The sequence below is a fragment of the Nelumbo lutea genome, chromosome 2, assembly GCF_056320005.1.
Source record: "Nelumbo lutea isolate HS-2025 chromosome 2, American lotus-T2T, whole genome shotgun sequence".
Classification (NCBI taxonomy): domain Eukaryota; kingdom Viridiplantae; phylum Streptophyta; class Magnoliopsida; order Proteales; family Nelumbonaceae; genus Nelumbo; species Nelumbo lutea.
In genome coordinates, this window is record NC_142685.1 from 27,542,026 (window position 1) to 27,563,663 (window position 21,638).

Sequence of the window (21,638 nt, forward strand, 5' to 3'; positions counted from 1 at the left end):
TTAGCCCGATGGCCTGGCCTGGCCCGGCCCGCACCCCAGTCAAGCTTGATCATGTAATTAGGCCCGCGGGCCTGACCTCGGGCCTAACACAGTAAGTCCAACTGTGTTTCGGGCCAAGCTCAGGATTTGCCAAAAAAGCCTGGCCTGAGCCCAGCCCAGCCCGATTCAGCATTATATATTTTATAAAATATATAATGTATTTTATATATTATATAAAATATATAAATAATATAATATTTATTAAAATATATATTTATAATTTAATATATACATTTTTATTCTTATCTTTATAATCTCTTTCTCTCTATTCAGCCGCTAACAGTATGGGCTAAATTTCGGGCTTGAGCCCAGGCCCAGGCTTTGAGCTTTTTATGAGGACCGGGCTCAGGCCCAAGCTGTAGGCCCGATGGTCAAACTGGGCTCGGGCCCGGGCCTTAAAAATTCTATTAATTCAAAGTAAAAGCCTGGCCCAAACCCGGCCCAGCCCAACCCGGCCCATGAACAGATCTACTCCCAACCACTTGAAGACACCATACAGTTATAGGATCAAGGTTTGTTTTTATTATTTACTTAGACACCATTTGGATAAGCTTTCGGTTTTAAGCAACCGAGACTGAAAGTGTTTTAAGCATTTGGTAAAAGTTGTATTTAAATAAATAATATATAATATCTAAGTCTGAAACACTTTTAATAAAGGACAAAGGATTTTTAATGCATAAATCCTGAACTTATCCAAATACAATGTTATTTCTTGTTTTCTTTATTTATTGATACATATTACGAGAAGAAGGCTTACTACAAAAAAGCAGGAGGTGAATGACGGGAGCCATGCTCCCTGCCACTTCCCCACAATCACGTTTAGGGGTGAGCAAATTCAGTTAAAACCGTAAAATTTAACCGAAAATTTTGGTTTCCGTATTTTTTGTTCGATTAATTTGATTTTTTTTTTATTTTTTGGAATTAAAAATTCGGTTAATCGAAAAAACTGAATTAATTAAAATATAATATACTATATATATATATATATATATATATATTATACATTATAATATACAATATTTTATGTTTGTTCATGAAATTTGGTTTTAACTGAAATAATTGAAAATTTTAGTTTATTTGATTTGGTTTTTAATCAAATAAATCTAATGCTCACCCCTGATCCCGTTTATATCTCACTTATATCTTGGTTTAATCCAAGTTTTTCAGCTTTTAGCCCCCTCTAATCCTTGTTTATTTGCTTTTGGCCCCTAAGAAAAAATCTTGTCTCAACCCATGTAATAAAGCAATTGAATCTATAATTTGTTGCATGAAATTAGTTAAGAGTGCAAGGTTGGTCTGAGTTAGTGTCTTGCATTGCTCTGGGCCAGGCCCCCTAACCCATTCAAATTTTGAAGAAAGCCTAACCTGAGCAGTGAGCTCACCCAAGTTGCACCTTAAAAGCAGTAAGAGGCAATTAATTAGTTGCATCCTAATTTCTAAAGGACAATTGTCCATCCAATTTAGGCCATGTTTGATTTTATTTAGAATAAGCACTTGTTTTAATAAGGTCTTATTTTAAGTGTTGGGACCACACATTAAGTGATAATTAAGTGCTTATACATGTTTTGTAAAAAAAAATCACCAAGAAGTACTTTTTTTTTTAAAGAAGCACTTATAAAAAAAATGATCTAGGAGTTGCTTTTATTTTCCAGCACTTGTTAGAGAAGTGCTTATTCAAATAACATGGGATAATTCATTCCCTAGTTTTTTAATCCCCATTATACCCCTTGTGCGAGGGTTTTCTTCCCTCTTCTTCCATTCGAACACAAGAGATGCAGGGGTGGCACACAAACCACCTTGGCGATCAGTGATGACCGATGGTGAAAAAAAACAATCGATGAACCAGTCATTTTGCCATTTGTGTACCATTTTATGCATTTTTTTCTTTGATTTGAAATAGTTTTGTGGGGTTTTTTTAACACTTGAAACTCCTCTCTTTTTTGTGTTCTCAGATCTGTTTTGGGCGAGTTAAACAGCAACAACCCACCATCCAGACGTCGGCGAACAAAGGTTAGTTTGCCCAAACGAACCCCCTCCATGTTTGGTGTTGTTTTTTGTTTTTTGTTTTTTTTTTTTATGAATATTTGGTTGAATCGATTTTTTTAGATTTTCACAGATGAGAAATTCAAAATATTTATGTTGGTTTTTATGTGCATTATCTGTGTGATGATTCCTATGGATAAGTAGGATTTTTTGGGCATTGTTTGTTGAAGATCATGCAAAAAATATGTGGTTATAGAATTTTTATATGAATAATTAGATAAATGTTTGCATTTTTTCTTGATTTATTATTGCATTTTTTCTTTATTTTTATATGAATATTTGCGATGTTTTAATATTTTGTTGTGATTAATAATTAGTTAAATGTTTGCATGTTTTCTTGATTTGTGATTGCATTTTTTTTATCTTTATATGAATATTTGTGATGTTTTTTTATATGTTGTTGTGATTAATAATATGGAGAAGATGTTTGCATATTTTATTGATTTCTGATTACATTTTTTCATGATTTTTTATATGAATATTTATTAAAGACACGTTGCATTTTTTATTTGTTAAATGTAATGGTGATGCTTTTTAAACTTTTTTGAATAATCCAATTTTTCATTTATTGCTTTATTATTAATATATAAAATGAATTTTATCCTATTTTATTTTTCAACTCATCATTGCATATTGGGATGGTTTTATATTTTTTTTAACAATCTAAATTTTCATTTATTGTTTTATTAATAATATGCAAGGTTTAAAATTTCGATACGATACGCCCGATATCGTATCTTTGAAAAACCGATACAGGATACGCATGAAAATTGGATAGTTCATCTTTTTTCATGCGTATTGGACCTGTACCGAGGCATAACAGAGGTGTATCGGGGCGTATTAGTAGCGTATCAATGAAAAAGATACAACCAAAAACTAAAAAGAATTGAAGGGGAAAAAGCAAGCTTCTTTTTACTTGAAATAAGCCTTCTTTCACCCCCCCCCAAATGACTCTAAAACTCCAAACTCTATTCCTAGAGTGCTTAATTTGTAAAAGTTTGCAAGAAACAAGTGCGAATCGTTAAATTTTTTTAAAGATTTTTCACATTTTGAAACAAATTATGGAAAAAATAGGTAAATTTTTTCAATCTTTTATAACATCCTGTGATTTCTTTTCTTTTCTTGAATGTTTAAATTTATGTTGATCTACATTTCTTACATTCAAAATCACAATTTTTTTGTGATATCAGTATATTTATGGAAGTTTCATGAAGATATTTGGGGAAAATATAAATTAACAAAAAAAACTGAAAATGTAAGTTTTTTCTCTACCTATAAAGACTAAATATGTTTTAAATCTATGGATTTATCTATCATATGCAAAGAGCAATTGAAATTTCTTCTTTAATATTTATTTCTTATATTTTTAGAATTAAAAAAATAATAATAATTAATTATATTTTATCATTTGATCACAACAATTGAATATATTATAATTATATGAATGATAGATCTATCATATCCATAGACCAATTGAAATTTCTTATTTAATAATTAATTTTTTATTTTTAGAATTAAAAATTAATTAATTATATTTTATCATTTGATCACAATGATTGAATATATTATAATTCTATGGATGATCTATTATATCCACAAAGCAATTGAAATTTCTTCTTTAATAACTATTTTTTGAATATATTATATAAAGTTTATTTATTTTTTATAATTTTTGGAAATGAATAATAAATAATAATTATTTAAAAAATAAATAACTATTAATTATATTTTCACATAGAAATTATGCCAATGCATGTTTTACGGTTGGATAGGAGAGTTGGGTTTTTCTCATCCCATAAAATATTAAAACTTAAGAATTATAATTTATAAATTATAGTTAAGCATAGGATTTTGAATGAAATTATAATTACCTATAATATATTTCTTAATAAAACCATTAAAATATATTAATTTAATGTATATACACCTCATTGAAGTCTTATATTTAGTGTTGTTGATATATTTTTATGATTTAATAAAGTATTTATAGTGTTTCCAAGCGTATCTATGTGTATCTTAGTTTTTCTCCAATAGGCATGCGTATCCAAGGCATATCCCGATATGTCTCTTAAAATTGACTTTCCAATACACTTGGCGTATCCGATACTTTGAACATTGATCGTACTAGCATAGAAAAAGGCCTTGCACACAAAATGCATGTGATTTCAACATGCGGTTTACATTTGTCCTTACTAAATGGGAGAACTGCACACGACTACCACATATTTTCAGAAGCTATACGTAATTCGAAATATAATTTTCCACATCCACCATAGTGTATGGGTGCATCATACATTGAAATTTTTGTATATTATCTGAATTCGTGCAAAAAAAATAATATCCTAATTCTCATGTAACTATTATGTTGTTGATTTTACAAACCCCAACATAACTAGCTACATAACACCATATCGTAATACACGGTACCATTTGCTTGATTTTCAAAGGAGAAGATGGCCTAAAACAAAAAAAAAAAAAATACTTCAACAATGCCCATGCCTCATTGACAAGTGTTACCAAGCAGAGTTTTAGTGTGTTGAAGGTTCGATTCCCTATCCTAAAGTGTATGTCGTGCTATTCACTGAGAATACAATGGCTAATAGTTGTGGCTTACATGGCAATACACAACTTAATTAGGGGCAACTAGGACACGAACACCCTATTTAACAAGTTTGAGAATGATGAAGAGTTCAAAATCCAACCTCCATCAAAGACAAATGGAGAAGATGTTGATGAGATTGTTGTTGGTAGTGTAGATCGGCAACAAGAAATGTTGTTCCTTAGGCAACAACTTACAAATGCAATATATGCTAACCATACTCAGCCACCATTGAGGAGGCTTAGGTCAACATAATCTATGTTGGTGGTTATGATTTTTGTTTTTTCTCTGATTTTGATAAATAGTATGCATTGAATGCGGATGTATTTAACTTTAACATATGTAGGTACTTTGTGTTTTGATTACTTTATGTTTATCTAGTAGTTGATGGTATATATTATCTCATTACAAGTCATTAAGAGCTGGTGGGAAAATTTTTTGTAGTATTCATTGGTCATCACACATGTATATACAATACTTAGACTGAATGCAACTTGCAGGTCCACCAGTACAGTGGTGCAATATTTGCTCATATAAAACATATCAGGAAGCAAATTATCAACTCTATCATTTCATGGCTTCACCTAATTCTTCAAGTAACCCGTTGTCTGATAGGAATGATGCATCCAAATTAACCTATGTGTACTAGGCATCTTCATATGTTATGTTCATTGTTGTGATTACATTGGGTGTTATGTACATTTCCAAGTGAGATGCAATTTTACAAATATTCGCACTTTTATGTTACTTTAGAGTACATTATCTGAACATGGATATGGATTTTTTGATATTTTCTACATGTTTTCGTAAATATAATTAAAGACAAAAGTTAGAACCACTTCATTATGTTATGTTGTTTATTAAAACTATTTTTTGTAAAAATTGCTCATTGAAAGTATTTTATAAAAGTATTTTGTGAAAACTACTCCTGGAAAGTACTTTTTAGAAGTAGTATTCAATACTTATTATTATTATTATTATTATTATTATTATTATTATTATTATTATGGGTAAATTATAAAGACCCCCCTATACTATGGGATCTGTGACAAAACCCCTTATACAATGACCATGAGACAAAGACCCCCTTCTGTTAACTTTCCATTGAAATCCGTCATTACAATATTTTTTAATCTCCATATTGCCCTTCTAATAACTATTCGTACGATTAGGAGAAAAATACTGCATCTTCTTCCCCAAACTCATGATACACTGAACAACATTCTACCTTAGATTCCTTCACATTTATCTCTCTTCCTCTCTCCCCTCTCCCCCGATCTCTCTTCTTCCCCTTCCCCTTGTCTCTCCTCCCCTTTCTTTCTCCCGTGACAACACCTTCTAACCCTATTTCGTCAGAAGTCATCTTCACCACCGTTCCATCGAGTAACATGCCATCCTCACTACCTCTTGGTGAATGGTTCCCTGGGAACCAGTGGGTATAGTCTTATGCTCTCACAAAAATACGCACGAGTTTAAACCATATTCTTCACCTAATGGTGACTTAGATGAAGCCTGCAATCTAGAACACCTAGACTTCAATGAGTCAACCAAAGATAAGCTTGCAATCTAGAGTAGGTTATCGGAAGAGCTTCTTGAATCTATACTAACTTTCCTCCCTCTCAAACCTTCTTGAGTCTCCGTTCTACTTGTAAGCACTTCAATTTGTTTGCTCTTCTCTATCTTTTTATCTTCGTTCACTCTTCTTCTCAGCTCAGAGTTGGAGACAAAACCCAAACTCATCCACACTTCTCTTTTCTTCTATTTTCTGACCTTGAAATTTACCACGAGTTCATTCACTTTGATTTTAAGCTGCCTATGTGGTGCACTCTCAAACTACCCTCGTCCTACGCACCATCCTGCCTTCTCTCCACCTCCAACAACTTCCTCTGCTCCTCCCCTTCAATTCATCTGCCTTCTTTGTTCGAAATCCCTTATCTAGATACTCGAGACTCATTGAGTTTCCAACCCACCCTTTCTCATTCAAATCGGTCCCTCTCGTCCCCTTGTCGTCAAACGGATACAAGATGGTTGTGCTCTCTTCTATGTGCTTTTCAAATTCTGTTTTCGTTTATGAATTGACCTCCAATTCATGGAACCGATTCAAGGGATTTTGTCATATTCTTAGTGAGAATTCTCACCAGGAAGGGGTATTCCATAATGGGCACCTATATTTTACGATTCTGAAGCCATTCTCCATAGTGGGTTTTGATTTGGAGATGGGGAAGTGGACAAAGTCATTCTCCACTGTGGGTGACTCCTTTTCAGTAAAAGGGTAGGGAGTGATTGACATGGGAATTGAGGATTTTGATGATGTCATGTGATTGGTGTTGTCAGATCTAACATGGGAATTGAGAATTTGGATGATGTTCTGTGATCAATACAGAGATGGAAAGTAGAGGTGTTCCAGACATGCCCGCAAGGTGACCACCACCACTAGACCAATCCATTGGTCCACCAACATCTCCTCTGCAGCAATCACCATTGCTGTAAAGCTAGTCTAGTCGAGTGGAATCTGGGTTGGAAGTCATAATTTCTATAGCAACCACCAACCAACCCCAATCTCGACGGAGGTCGAATATGGGTTCAGAAGAGCTAGGACTCTTCATCGCTTGGTTGTTTCTCAATCAGATGCCATTGCGGTATGGCCAAGATTGAAATCTGATGAGCAAAGTCCGTTTGTCATTGCCCAACAGAAATTGGATGTCACTGCAGTTTGTTGTTGGAAAAATGAGATGTCGATTTTGTTAACGAGCATTGCCGAATATTATACGTTCTACATTTTTCATCAAAGAAGTCAGATTTTTCTTCCGCCGCTGTTGTTGGTGTATCGTGAGTTTGGGGAAGAAGATGAATAGTATTTTTTTCCTAATTGTACGAAAAATTATTAGAAGGGTAATATGGGGATTAAAAAACATTGTAACGGAGGATTTCAACAGAAAGTTAACAGAAGGGGGTCTTTGTCTGACGGTCATAGTACAAGGGGGTCTTTGTCGCAAAACAAAGTACAAGGAGATCTTTGTTACAGACCCCATAGTACAAGGGGCGTCTTTATAATTTACCCTATTATTACTGTTGTTGTTGTTGTTTAATGTTATTATTATTTACTATATTTATTACTATTACTATTATTATTATTATTATTATTATTATTAATTGGGCCCACGTGGGATCTCATGTGTCATGATGTAGTAATGTGGCGACTTTTCATTAAAATGTATAGTATAATTTGTGAAAAGCATTATTTATATTCATGAGTGAAGTGATGGTTAAACTTGTCATTTATGCTAACGTAAACAATTGGAGGGAAAATAATTCACCAAACATCCCCACCCCAATAAGTGCTTAAAAAACACAGTAAATGATTTAGCGAATGGGTCACCAAACAATCTTAAGTGGTTGTTAAAATAAGCACTTACAATAAGCATTTGTGCAACAAGTGCTTATTTTAACAACCACTTATTGGGTGTTTGGTTCCGTGGGCGTTTATTCAATAAATGTTGCTACATAGGCGCCACTTCATCAGTTTCTCTTACTCTTCTGTATGTATCGAAAATGACAAAAGTGGACTTTGGTTTTTGTGTACAACAATCGTTTATGAGAGTTATTTTTTAAAGCTTCCATAAATGGTTAAGTATTTTTTTCACTATTACGTTGATGTGGAGCCTAATGGCGCCTATTTGTCATAAATGGTTGTAATTATTACTTTTCTCAGTTTTACCAATAAATAAAGTGCAAACGTTTAATGAAAAAACATAAACGGAACCAAATACATAATTAATCACCAAATATAGTCTTAATATTTACTAACGTAAGAACATGTGTCATGAACATGTACATGTAAAGATGAAATGATAAAAGAATTTAATAATTTATTCACTAATATTGGTTGCACATTAAAGCTAAATCTCAATCAATTACATTAAAGTCTCATTACTTATTTTCATAAGTGTACTTTCATGTTGAATAACGTATACTTATTTTCATGTTCAAACAATCATATCTTTTGTTACATGATGGAGCGCAAGTGCACCTATGATTGTTGATTGTCTTGGATGTTTTTGCCCTTCAAGAAAATAGTACATTATGCATCATCATATTTATTAGTTAATAATACAATATATTAAATGTCATATTTATTAGTTAATATATTGATTTTAGTTAAAAATTTATATTACAAGTTTACGTGAAAGAGAGAGGGATGTGCAATTGCAGGTGTGAGAGAGAGGGATGTTCTTTCTGTACTCTTTGGATATGGATCTCTACTGTTTTGCTGCACCTTCATGGTGGATAATTTTGATTTAATGTATTGTTTTTCAAAAAAAAAAAAAAAAAAAGTCATGCAGCAACTAACTAGCATGTTTCTTAGAAAAGTTGATATCTTCAAAATCAAAGCTTGAAAACATAATGAAATCAAAGCAACATTCGAATTTGTATGATTTGGTTATTCGTAACTGTCCAGAAATCTCCTAAAATCTCTTTTGCATTTCAGTTTATTTTACTCTCTGAAGTTGAAGTTTCCATTTGCTTATTTTCAGCTATTACTATCACAAACCACATTTGTTAGACAATGAAACAATAAAATCAAAGCCTTTGATGTATTGGTATGGCCCCACCTTAAATTAGATGAAATGATATCTTGGTGGAGCCACTAAAATACATCTAAGGCCATGATTCTTGATTTTAGCCATGCACAAGAGTGAACTCTTGCTATCAAGTGTGGAAATGTGTTGTTTAATCAAGGGGTAACCATGGCAAATTGAATGAGACTGATGCTTCCACATTAGTGTTGTCAATGGTTCGGGTCTAGTGTACAAGTAAATGTGCAGAACCACTATTGAACCGGACCCTAGGACTTGTAATTGGGACTAGACCCGATTATAATTGATAGCTATACTTCTAACTTTCGAATTGACACATTTTGATGTGATAATATGATAATGTTATATTTATATCATAAGAAAAATAAATATTCTTTATGATGAAAGAAAAAATAGGTATCAAAGTGGGGGTATCTTTGTAATATGTGAATATATGCATTTATTCATAAAAGGCTTGAATTAAAATGTGATGCAATTGGACCGTCCAAACCAAAATCAATTTAGACGAATTGCACGGACCAACAAGGCATAATGAATTGGACCAGTTCAGACTTAATGGTTCAAAGTATTTATTGGATTGGATTGGATCTAGTCTATCTGTAATGAATTTGTATTGGATTGGATTGAGCCAATATCTGGTCCATTGATAAAAGATAAGAATATAGGTGTTAATGGATCAGATTTGGGTTGGAACCAATCTAAATTAAAACAAATTTGAACAAATTGAATAGTCCAGACATTGAATTGGATCGGTCCAAAATGGATTTATTACTCATAAAGTTGTTCTCAAACCCACCTCACAATCATGCAAATTAACATGCATTGGAAATATCTCTCTATGAATAAAAATATTCAAGTATGTAAATGCAATATTTTAAAAACTGACCCAGAACTGAAACCACTTTGACCATTGATTTTTGGGTCAGCAGTTCAATTAAAAGACCTGTTACAATTTTAAAAATAATTAAAATAAAAAGGCCAAAAACTATTATTTCGGTCAAACAGATCGATGATTCAACCACCTAGAACTATTTTATGATTTTTGACAAAACACAAGGTCAGGGGTGAAATGGAACAAGTAACTGAATGATTTCTGGACCGAACGATCAATGACACCATACGATTTGAAAACCATGCAGAGATGCCATCGCTGTGACGTGGGTGTCAAGACCGATTTTGTGAGGAGCAAACCCAAACTCGTAATAATACCACTGTTAAAATATAACACCCAAAGGATTAAAAAAAGAGTTTCGGCTCAATAAAAACTCTCCATAGGCAAGGGTATTGATACTTTGAATTTTTTCTTTTTTTTTTTTTCAATGGTGTACTGATACCTTGAATTGAACCATGATAGTATCTAATGCTTGAATACGCTTGTATCCAATTATTCATGCCTGCAAATCAAGATTTGTATCTTGTAAGACACTTCGATCTAAGGGTGTAATTAAAAGGAAGTCGAATCAAATCAAAGCAGGGTTCCAATTTGAGTTTGATTTGATATCCGTTGGATATTAAAAAAATAAAAAATTCAAATTCAAATATTATGAACTTAAAATGGTATGACTGTCACTGTGATATCCAAATTTGCTTTAAAACAGTATGAAAGTAATACTCCAGCTATGATTTGATTACTGCGAAATGGCCCAAATTTCGAATTCAAGCTCGGATTTTTGGGTTCGATTTTAAATGGAGCCCAACCCAATACAAGAGCCGGGATTTCCTGAAGGCAGTCCGGAAATGAGAAATCCCGTCTCACCCAATAAATACGGTTCGAATCCAATATCGGATCTGCACCGCTCCATGATATGCCTGTTTTGCTTTTGTCCTCACACGGATCGTACGAACCATCTTACCATGATTTGAAAAGTCAACGTAGATGATGTAGAAGTATAGAACCACGATTCCCTTCGCATCTCTCTCTCTCTCTGGTTCAAATCTCTTGAAGGATGATATCTCCGACTCCCTCTTCTCTCTGCTATGCCATCGTTTTGTGCTTCCCTCTCATTCTCTTCTTCGCCACCACCACCAACCCTCTCTCAACCTACATTACCACCACCGCACGGCACACCAACCTCTTAAACTTGTTCCTTCACACAAACTACAATGGCAAAATCATCATGTATCCGCCTTCACCGCCACCACCACCACCACCTCCGCCACCACCGGAAGAAGATGACGAGCTCTTTCGAGTAGCTTCCCAAGTAAACCCAAATCCAGAGCCCACTAGTGCACGAAAGAAGATAGCCTTCATGTTCCTGACCACAACCCCTCTCCCCTTAGCCCCACTTTGGGAACTCTACTTCCACCAAAACCAAACCCAGCAACAACCCCGCAAGCAGAAACCAGAGGCCCTCTTCAATATTTACATCCACGCCGATCCCTCTTATGCTTATGACCCGCCCTTTCGTGGTGTCTTCTCCGGCCGAGTCATCCATTCCAAACCCACTCAACGTGGCTCTCCAACTCTCATCTCCTCAGCTCGCCGCCTCCTCGCCCATGCACTCCTCCACGACTCCACTAACGCCATGTTTGCTCTCCTCTCCTCCACCTGCATCCCTCTCCACTCCTTCTCCTTCACCTATAATGCCCTCCTGCAATCAAACCAGAGCTTCATTGAGATTCTCAAAGACGAGCCCGGCATCTATGATCGGTACATGGCGCGCGGGGTTGATGTGATGATGCCCGAAGTACCCTTCGAGAGCTTCCGCGTCGGGTCTCAGTTCTTCGTCCTGACGCGTCGACACGCAAGGTTGGTGGTGCAGGACGAGCGGCTCTGGTCCAAGTTCAAACTTCCCTGCATAAGTCCCCAGATTTGCTACCCAGAGGAGCATTACTTCTCGACGCTGCTGAGCATGGAGGACTCTCTTGGGTGCGTTCCGGCGACCCTCACGAACGTGAACTGGAGATGGAACCAGGGCGGGCATCCCCATACATACGGAGCATCGGAAGTGGGATCAGAACTCATAATTTCTCTCAAGGGTAATAGATTAAGATATGGTAATGGTGGAGACTGGAATAGTTCAGAAACTGTTCGCAACCATACGTTCCTGTTTGCAAGGAAATTTCCGCCGGAATCACTGGAGATGCTGATGAGTCTAGCAAGTGACGTCATATTCCGGGAATGAAGATGTCGGATAATTAAAGAGTCTCCCCAGTCTATATGGAGTAGATTTTCAACTCTCGAAATAAAAAAAAAAAAAAACAAAACTGATGGACCCATCAAATGAACGATATGAACCATATCAAGCAGTTGGGATGAGCTCTGACTGTAAATTGTGTCCAGAAATAAGCCAAGAATGTATAAACTAAACGTAGTTCACTATTGAGTGTTGGGGTCCTGATTCTGAGTTCTCATTTCTTTCTTTCTACTCTTCTTCTTCTGATCCAACTTCTACGCTCAACGCTGTTATATTTTCTTAAAGAATTGTTTGCACGAGGTCTCTGACTCTCTGTCTTCAAGTCTACCGACGATCCCTTTAAGCTGAAGAATTCCAAACTTCAAAGCAAACATTAAAAGTATCGAACTTAGAAATTAGAACAAGTAATTGATTCAGCCATCCGATGAATGATCTTGTGGCTGTGGGAACTGGGAGTCTGGGAACCCATGTTGTTTTCCAAATTCCAATGACCTCGGGTTGAAAATTTGGAATAATAGAACTGAATATTCTATCCCAACCTAGCATTAGCATTGCTTGGGCCCAAGGAAACTTGGGCCATTGCCCAAATCCACCAAAGTCAGCTCCTTTACTTCCCACTTTGAATTGGATGAAGAGATTAAAAATGGGCCACAGCAGTGCATCAAAGGCCGTGATTTCACCATTTTAGCCCAGCGCTATTCCAACGGGAGGCAGGAGAGCAGCTCATTTCCCCTCACCGAGTCACCGTTTTTCATTAGCTCGTAGTTGTATCAAAGGAGTTGTTACGAGTTGAGTTTGTTATGAGCTATTCGAGTTTGGTTAGGTTCAGTTTAAATTGAACTTTGAATCAAGTTTTAACCCAATATATAGGTTTGTTTGTTAATTGAGTGGAGCTCGATCCCAATGAAGCTCGGCTCGTGAGGTTTGCGAGCCTGGTATTAAATAAATCATTTTTATTATATACATATATACATACATACGTGCATACATACATACATATGTATAATAGTAAATAATTTTTATATTTATTTTTTGTATATATAATATTAAATAATTTTTATAATTCCTAATTTTTTGTCTAAAAAATAAAAAATAATTTTCTACATATAATTTTTTATTTTCAAAAAAAACTTGGCTTATAGTCGAGCTCGTGTTTGCGAGCTATGAATCAAGCCGATCTCGAGCCTGATATTATTCTTGCGAGCCAATCTCGAATAACCAAGTATTCAGCTTGACTCGACTCAGTTTGAATCCACCCCTAATTGTTTCATTTGCTTTTACTTCCCTTTTATTTGAATTTCAAATTTTCTTTTCCTTTTCTGCTAGGAAATCTTTTCTAGTCAAATGTTGATTGAAGGGAGACATCTATTTTATGCTACTTCATTTGATATGGTTTTGTTCAATCTAAGGTCCGTTTAGTTCACAAAATGAATCGGGATAAGAATGATCTATTCCTATAATCTGCATGTTTGGTTCAATCATAAATTGGAATAGGACTTTGAATCAGTAGGAATGGGATTTCATTACCAAAAGAGGGGAAGGAATAGTCATTCTCTCAAATAGAAGAATGCCATGCACCAGGAATGGGAATAGAATTCCAGCCCAACCAAAAAATTGCAATCAAAATAGCCCATTCCCATTCTGATTCCAAACCTCTATTCCTATCAATCAAATGGGGCCTAATGCATATGTCCACACAAATTTTATGCATAAATTTGGAGCACAAAAAATGAAGATAAATTCAAAGAAATTTTTTTTTTGGTAGAAATGCAAGTGAGATACAATCTCTTTTCTTTTTTTTGCAAAGAAAACCCTCCGATTCTCGTGTCTTAAACAAAATCTGGAGCCGTAATAGTAACTTGCAATTATAAGAAGTAAGCAACAAGAAGCAAAATTTTCTTCACGATAAATCAATGACTAGAACACGAATGGGTCAAAGGAATGTCCTCACTTGTAGAAGATTTTTTTTTAATGTGACAACTTCATGGAAATCTTTATGGCTGCAAGAATTTGACAAAAAGATTTTTTTTTTTTTTTATTGTTGTTGTTGCAGTAAAAAGCCATTTTGATTGTAGGTTGGCAAGTATTTTGATTGCAGAAACTTAAAGCCGAAATCCCTTAATCAATATGGCAAGGAGTTGTAGTAATTCCGAAGCTTTAATGGTTGAAGAGCCAAAGCAAAATTTGGGAGCTATTAGAGAGAGCCGAAGGACGGAGAGCCTTGCTCTTCTTCCTCTATCTATTCATAATGCCTGCCCTTAGATAAATCCGCCGGTTTGAATTCAAATTGAAATTTAGCCAGCTATGGTTATTATAAATTGTAATTAATATGAATCCACCAGATTGACAGATTGGTGATCCATTCTTGATTCCCCTTTAAATGTAATTGAATGCATATATTGGTTTTATCTTCCTACACACCACTTGGCAAAGGGGCTGGGCCCATGCATCATTTAATTCATTGGCCAACCATGACTTTTCATTTGGTTGATCAATTAAGCCTTCAAATATGTCAGTTGCCTTTTAAGATTTAGGCCATTTCTCAACCGATGATAGATTTGATTTCAAGAAATTTTCCTTTTATTTTATGAGACCATTGCATCAATTAGACCCACCCATGTCTCCTTGGGCTAATGGGAAAAATACATTGGGCCCCACCTAAAGTCTCTTTTCTTAGTGACCCCAAGGAATTCTTTTGAGTGAATACGTATTGTAAATTTGGACCCACACAAGGCATTTGACCTTCCTTTTTCATTTATTATATACTAGTCGATATTTGTGCGGTGCATAAGAATTTTTAACTGAATTACAAATTAGAGTTAATGGGATTATAAAGAGTCCATTATACTTACAAACATCTTATCACAAAATTCCATCACAGATATCCCCCATTTAATTATTAATCAGACTAAGATTTCAATATAAACTATCTCATTAGCCAAGATAATCACTTATTGTATGCTCTTGATCATACTATTTATAAATGGATCAAATCCCACCAAATAATCCAAGGGACCAACACCTTTAAAAACCCACCTATCAACATCCGGTTTTTGTTTGGTTCGTTGTCAAAAACCTTAATTTATCTCGAACACCCGATCAAACTATTCAGATCCCTTTGAAGCACCTAAAACCCCCCGAACACCACCATCAGACCTGGGACCTCCTAAAATATCTATACTTGAAATTTCAATGGAAGATTCTTCTGTTTACGCTTTCGTCAAACCAAGATTCCCTTTCAAACCTTCTCGTTAGCTTAAAGCACCCACAACCTAGATCTCCTTAATCCTAACACCTCTAAACCAATCAAATTATACGATTGAACTTGACACACCAAAACATCTGCCCTTAAAGTTTTAACCCAAAATGTCACCATTTGCCCCATCATCAAACAAAGATTTTATTTTGAATCTTCCACTTGACCCAAATTTTCTTGATTTTGGCCCTCTGAAACCAATTAGATGTTGCTATAAGATCCTAGACACCCTAAAAACCCTATTGACAAAAAATTAGCCAAAAATACTTTTCTTTGCCCCTCCATCATATGAAGATTTTGTTTCAAAGATCTAGATTGATTGAATCAAGTTCTTCTTGAATCTGCTCGATCTGGGGGTGATTGCGCCAATCTAACCCTACCAATCCACCCAAAATGCTCAAAAGCACCAGCCTGCCAAATTTCAATCACAAATTCTCTCATTTTCCCCTTCATTTTACCATGACTCCGTTTCAAAGTTCTAGATTGACTGAATCATTACCCTTCAAAATGCCTAGAAACCCCACCTTATAAAATTTCAGCCAAAAATACCCTCATTTGCACCTTTGTATAAAAAGATTCCATTTCAAATAATTTCATTGGCCCGCACATGCAAAACCGTCATGTATAATGAGATCCATCTCTACCCTTCGGCTTTTTTACCCAAAATACCCACCATTAGATTATAATCATAACTTTGACCTCCTCGGACTGAATTGACCAAATTACCCCTAAGCTTACCAAAATTATCAAAATGCCCTTAAAAATCCTAAAATTATGAAACTACCCTTATCCTCCATTATAAATTTTTCATTGGAGCTAATGAGTTGTATTTATTAAATATATTAATAGGATTTATTAACATTATTTAATAATAGTATTTATAAAAAATGTATAGGAACTGTGGTACTTTTAAAGTAGTAATTAAAAAATAATGGTAACTTATTATTAATGGTATTTATTAATAAATTACCTTCATACCGAAATGGTATTTAGTAATACTGTAATTAATAAATGTATTTAATTATTATAATCAATTAATATTATCAATAAAAATGGATAATTAATATCGTTAATTAATAAATAAGGTTAATATTTAAATCAAATAATTACTGATAATATTATCAACTTATTAATAATTTCTAGTAATTTTCAATAGTTACTGATAATTTACAAATAAATAATTCAAGGAAATAAAAACAAATCAACAACTACTAAAAATGGAAATAATTTTTGCTAATTTATGACAATTTCTGTTAATGTCTAGTAACATATGTTATTTTCTCGATGAATTGAAAATTACTGGTAATTTCATGTAATTTTGTTATTTTCCCTGTAAATTGAGAGTTAGTTGTAAGTTCTGGTAATTTTGTATAGCTACAATTATTTTCAATAATTATTGCAAAACTTTTCTGAAAATGTAGTAATTTTGTAAAAATTTAATATATCTTTTATTTTCCAACAAAAACTAATCAATAAATTAGCAAAAAATCAGTTATCCTATATTTTCCAATATAAATTAATCAATATTTTGCTGAATATGTAACAATCAATTTTATGTAATTATAATAATAATATTTTCGAAACCATACTAATTTATCTTTTGTTTTCAAATATGAAAATTAATAATCTTTCTAAAATTGAAATAAGTTTATTTTTTATTTTGAATAATTGTTGAAATTATTATTACACTAATTATTAATTATAGTAACAAATAATTATTTCAGTAAGAAATCAAAAAGGAATCGAAAACCCAAAAAAAACAAAATAACATATAGGAAGAGGGCCCGATCCGAATCAGAATGTCTAGAATCCGACCCGGATTCATTGTCTTCTTAACCCATTTTCGCCATAGTAGACGCTCGACGCAGCAACCTTAGTAGCGAAACGGGGTACCTTTTTCTAGGATTTTCCTGCTGAAAAAAAATGACCGGTTCCTGGAACTACGCCAGTGACCATGATTTTTGTAAAACTCAACTTTGGCAGCCAATATTTGTATAAAACCTAACCCATCTACAATCTCTGTTTCTGGCGGCATTGTGTATGTAAAAACCGACTCTGGCAGATTTTGACTGCACAAAAACATGCAGATCACCTGAACGACGCAAGAGACCATTAAATAAACTCATTTGGTCGCCAATGGTCGGTGTTTATTAAAGTGATGGGAGTAAGGTGTTCCCCTGTTTTGGAGAAAAAAGGGTGGTTTTGACTGCAAAAATCAAGTCCCTCACTGAACAATGTCGAAGGTTATTGTTTATAGCAAAACCAACCCATTTGGTCACCAATGGCCAATGATTTTTAAAGAACAAAGAGTCTAGGAGTAGGATGATTCCCTGTTTCAGAAAACACGTTAAGTTCAAAACAAACGACGGCTTTCAGTTGTGTTAAATAAATCTATCGGAAAATGTCCCTAGGAGGCGAGCTTGAATGGAGGAGGTGTTCCACCCTTGTTATTTGAATTGTGGCCCTCTTTTCTTGCTTTCTAAGGACTGTTATCAAGATTAAAAATGGTAAACGGTGAAGCTAGTCAGGCATGCTGAGATGTGGCTATGAGAGAGGAAGAAGACACGGATGGCGTGGCTTCATGAGAGGGCCAAAATGAATGAAGAGGGCATGAGAATTCTTGGTTGGGGAAAGGGAAAAAGCTCAGCCCCTTGTACTATAGGGTCTGTGACAAAGACCCTCCTTGCGACGAAGATCCTCCGTATTATAACCGTGAGACAAAGACCCCTTCCGTTAGCCTTCCGTTAAAGTTATAATATTTTTTAATATTTATACTACCCTTATAATAAACAATTGAGAGAAAAGTACTGTTCATCTTCCCCAACCTACAATATACAAAACAGCAACCGCTGTAATCCCCTTTATTTCAGATTCCTTCACATTTTCCTCTTTCCCGATCTCTCTTCTTTCCCTTCCCCTTTCTCTCCTCCCCTTTCTTCTTCCCACTTTCCTTCAACGATAGCCACAACTCGTTACAGAACCAACCAAATAGCTAGGCAAGATGGAAGGATGCAAATTGAACATTAGAGGGGGGATGCAGCATGAAAACATGTCTCTGGGGAGTGAGTGATGGAGTACTACTGCAATTTGGATTTTCATGGAATGGTTTCTGTGTTTCTGTAAAGGTATTTTAGACCAAACAAGAGTTGAAAATTAAAAGGCGATGCGGCAATACTGAATGAATGAATGAATGATCAATAATGATACATGAAGAGACAGAGTATATAGTGGCCCGCCCTCCTCCCTTTCACTCTCCCTAACCAGAGAAGAAGAATTCAAACAAAATTCCCATTTTAATTGCTTACGGTGATGGTTGGTAGTTGGTACAACGATAAAATTGGTTGAAAGAAACTCTCTCTCTCTCTCTCTCTCTCTCTCTAAATCCATCCCAAAGCTAAAAAAAGTTCGGCTTTATTGCCTTCTATTCCTGGAACTACAGCTGAAGAAACGTACTTGCATACCCTGTATCAATATTGCTCACCAAATCAAGTACGGAGCGAAGTCCTCTCTGAGAGAAGTGTGTATTTATGATCCATACCTACGAACAAAACAGAAAGAAATTAATCAATAAAGGGATGAAAAACTGTTCCGCATTGAGTTCCATTCCAAATTCAAAGAAAAGAGAGGAAATGAAACAAACCCACATGGTACATAGCACACTGAACATAGTGAAATAGAGGATCTAACCTAGTTTCTGTTTTTTACATTTCCTATTTTCTACAATTTATAAATTTTCTTATATTTTTTTGTTATTTATTTGTAATTTCTGTGTTTTTCTATAGTTTTTGTGCTTTTTCTACAATTTTTTTTTTCAATTTCTATAGTTTCTATAATTTGAAAATAATTTTTGAATTTTTTCCTTTTTTTCATATCTAAATATTAAAATGATAATATATTAACTCCCGTTAATATATTCTGTATATATTTTATAGTTAAGGTTAAAACGATAATGAATTAACACCCATTAGTTTGTTTAACATCAAGTTAGTGACATGGTGAGTTTTAAACATTTTAAAAAATTGTGATGAATTTAAGAAAAATACTAAACATGGTGAGTTTTGGAAAAATATCCCTTTAATTAAAAGAAAAATTACAACTGAAATAGACTCTTGAATAATAATTGACTCATAAAAATATGTTCTTCACTATCCTACTCATGCAATCACTCTTTACCTAACTACCAACACAGACCAACGTGAGCACAATACATGTATTTACAAGGACTCTAACCGACTCAATTAGATACTTTCACCAAAAAATTTCAACTACAACCTTTTTATTCTTCCTCTAGTTCCAAGATAAATGGGCCCACTAATGGGTATGTGAAACTGCTCGACCCATTGTACATCCAACAGCCCATCTTTTTGCTATCTAGCTTGTAAAGGGCAGCTAAATATATACTACAACTCCACTACTGCTGCGCGCATGTAACTTTCTCATTTTCTGAATGAAATAGTTCCTTTTCTTTATGCAAAACATTGAATAAATAAATGTTGTCCAACCCACCCATTTGTATTCTAGTATGGTTTGAGGAACCCATTAATTGAATCAACCGTCATATAAAATGGGTTAAGTTGGGTTGGATCAAGGATAACCCATTGGGTAGAAGTTTTGAACACATCATTGGCTATGTTTCAGCTTTTCAAAATGTGCATCATGTTTTTGTTGTTGTATGGGGTGTTTATACGCATTGGATGCATCATATTGTATCTTTGGAATACCAATATATTAAATAAAAAGGCTTTTAGGCTGTTATTGGTTTGAAGGAAAAAGTAGAAAAAGAAAGGGAAGGAAAAGAAACTTTTACAAAATTTGTATAGGTTTTCTTATTTTTCCCTTCCTTTCCCTATCTTTTCCTTCAAACCAAACATAACCTTAGAGTTTGACAACTTTCAAGAGGTAAATCAGGCCTAAGGCCAAACCACTGTAAAGTTTTGAACAAAAGATAAAATAAAAAATAAAAAATAAAAAAACTGAAAGGAGTGTGCCCCTTGAAACAAGAGAGAGGGTTGTATTGTCAATTGGAAATTCCAGTTGACTGGTCAGAAGTTTTTCAGATATTATATCTTTTCCATATCATAGTCAAACCCATTATCCATATGGTGTTCATGAAAAACTGAAAAATCAAACTGAACCAATAATGCACACTTATGTTTGGTTTCTATTTTTATTTATAAAAAATTTGATTTTTCAGTTTGGTACATATATCTATTTATGTCTATATATATAGCCATCATTTTCAAAACCAAATCGGACTGGACAGTTTGGACCGGAAAAACTAGAAATCGATCACTTGACCAATTCTGTTTTATCCAAAAATCACTTTTTGGTCAAAAAGCATTCATTTGGTCAGCAAGCCACTGACCCGGGCCTTTGAACTATCAACCCGGATAATGGTTTAAGCCCTTTTTTGCTTTTTTTTCTGTCATAATGGGCCATCCATTCGGACCAAACGGTCAAACCATTCGACCTAGAAACCAGACCCAGAATGATTCCCTGTCCGGTCCGGTTTTAAAACACTTGTATATAGCTAATTAACTAATTTGAGAGGCTAATAACTTTTCAAAAACCGAAATGACCCGTTCGGTTCAATTCACCCCTAATTATTATCTAGCTAGGGGTGTTTGGTATAGTTTTGTTACTGTTTGAGGTCTGGATGCTGCCGCCACATCAACGTACCAGCCTCAGCGGAAAAATCATATTTGGTATGTGGAATCTTCAAAACAACAAAGTGCCTCAGGTTTCATGAAAATACCTGCTTCATTAACACAAATATTTTAGCTTTTTCTTAATTACTAGGCCATTAAAATAAAAAACATTTGAGCTTTCTCCAACAGCCATCCGTTTGAGAAGCTATGTGACATCCAAATTTGATTTGCTTATACTCTCAAATTCGAATCGGATCTTATTGGATTTAAATTAAATTCGAATTGTAATCGGATATTAAATAGTATAAATGAGTAAAA

General features: G+C 34.4%; 1 protein-coding gene and 1 pseudogene across 1 annotated transcript; both read left to right on the forward strand.

The window, feature by feature from the left end:
* Positions 1-6,069: 6,069 nt before the first annotated feature.
* Positions 6,070-6,957, forward strand: LOC148869427 (F-box/kelch-repeat protein At5g43190-like; annotated as a pseudogene).
* Positions 6,958-11,212: 4,255 nt separating this feature from the next.
* On the forward strand, positions 11,213-12,633 carry LOC148869428 (glycosyltransferase BC10-like). Its single transcript, XM_088973093.1, has one exon. It carries the CDS (start codon positions 11,226-11,228, stop codon positions 12,402-12,404), a length of 1,179 nt encoding a protein of 392 aa, XP_088829219.1. The 5' UTR covers positions 11,213-11,225; the 3' UTR covers positions 12,405-12,633.
* The last annotated feature ends 9,005 nt before the right edge of the window (positions 12,634-21,638 follow it).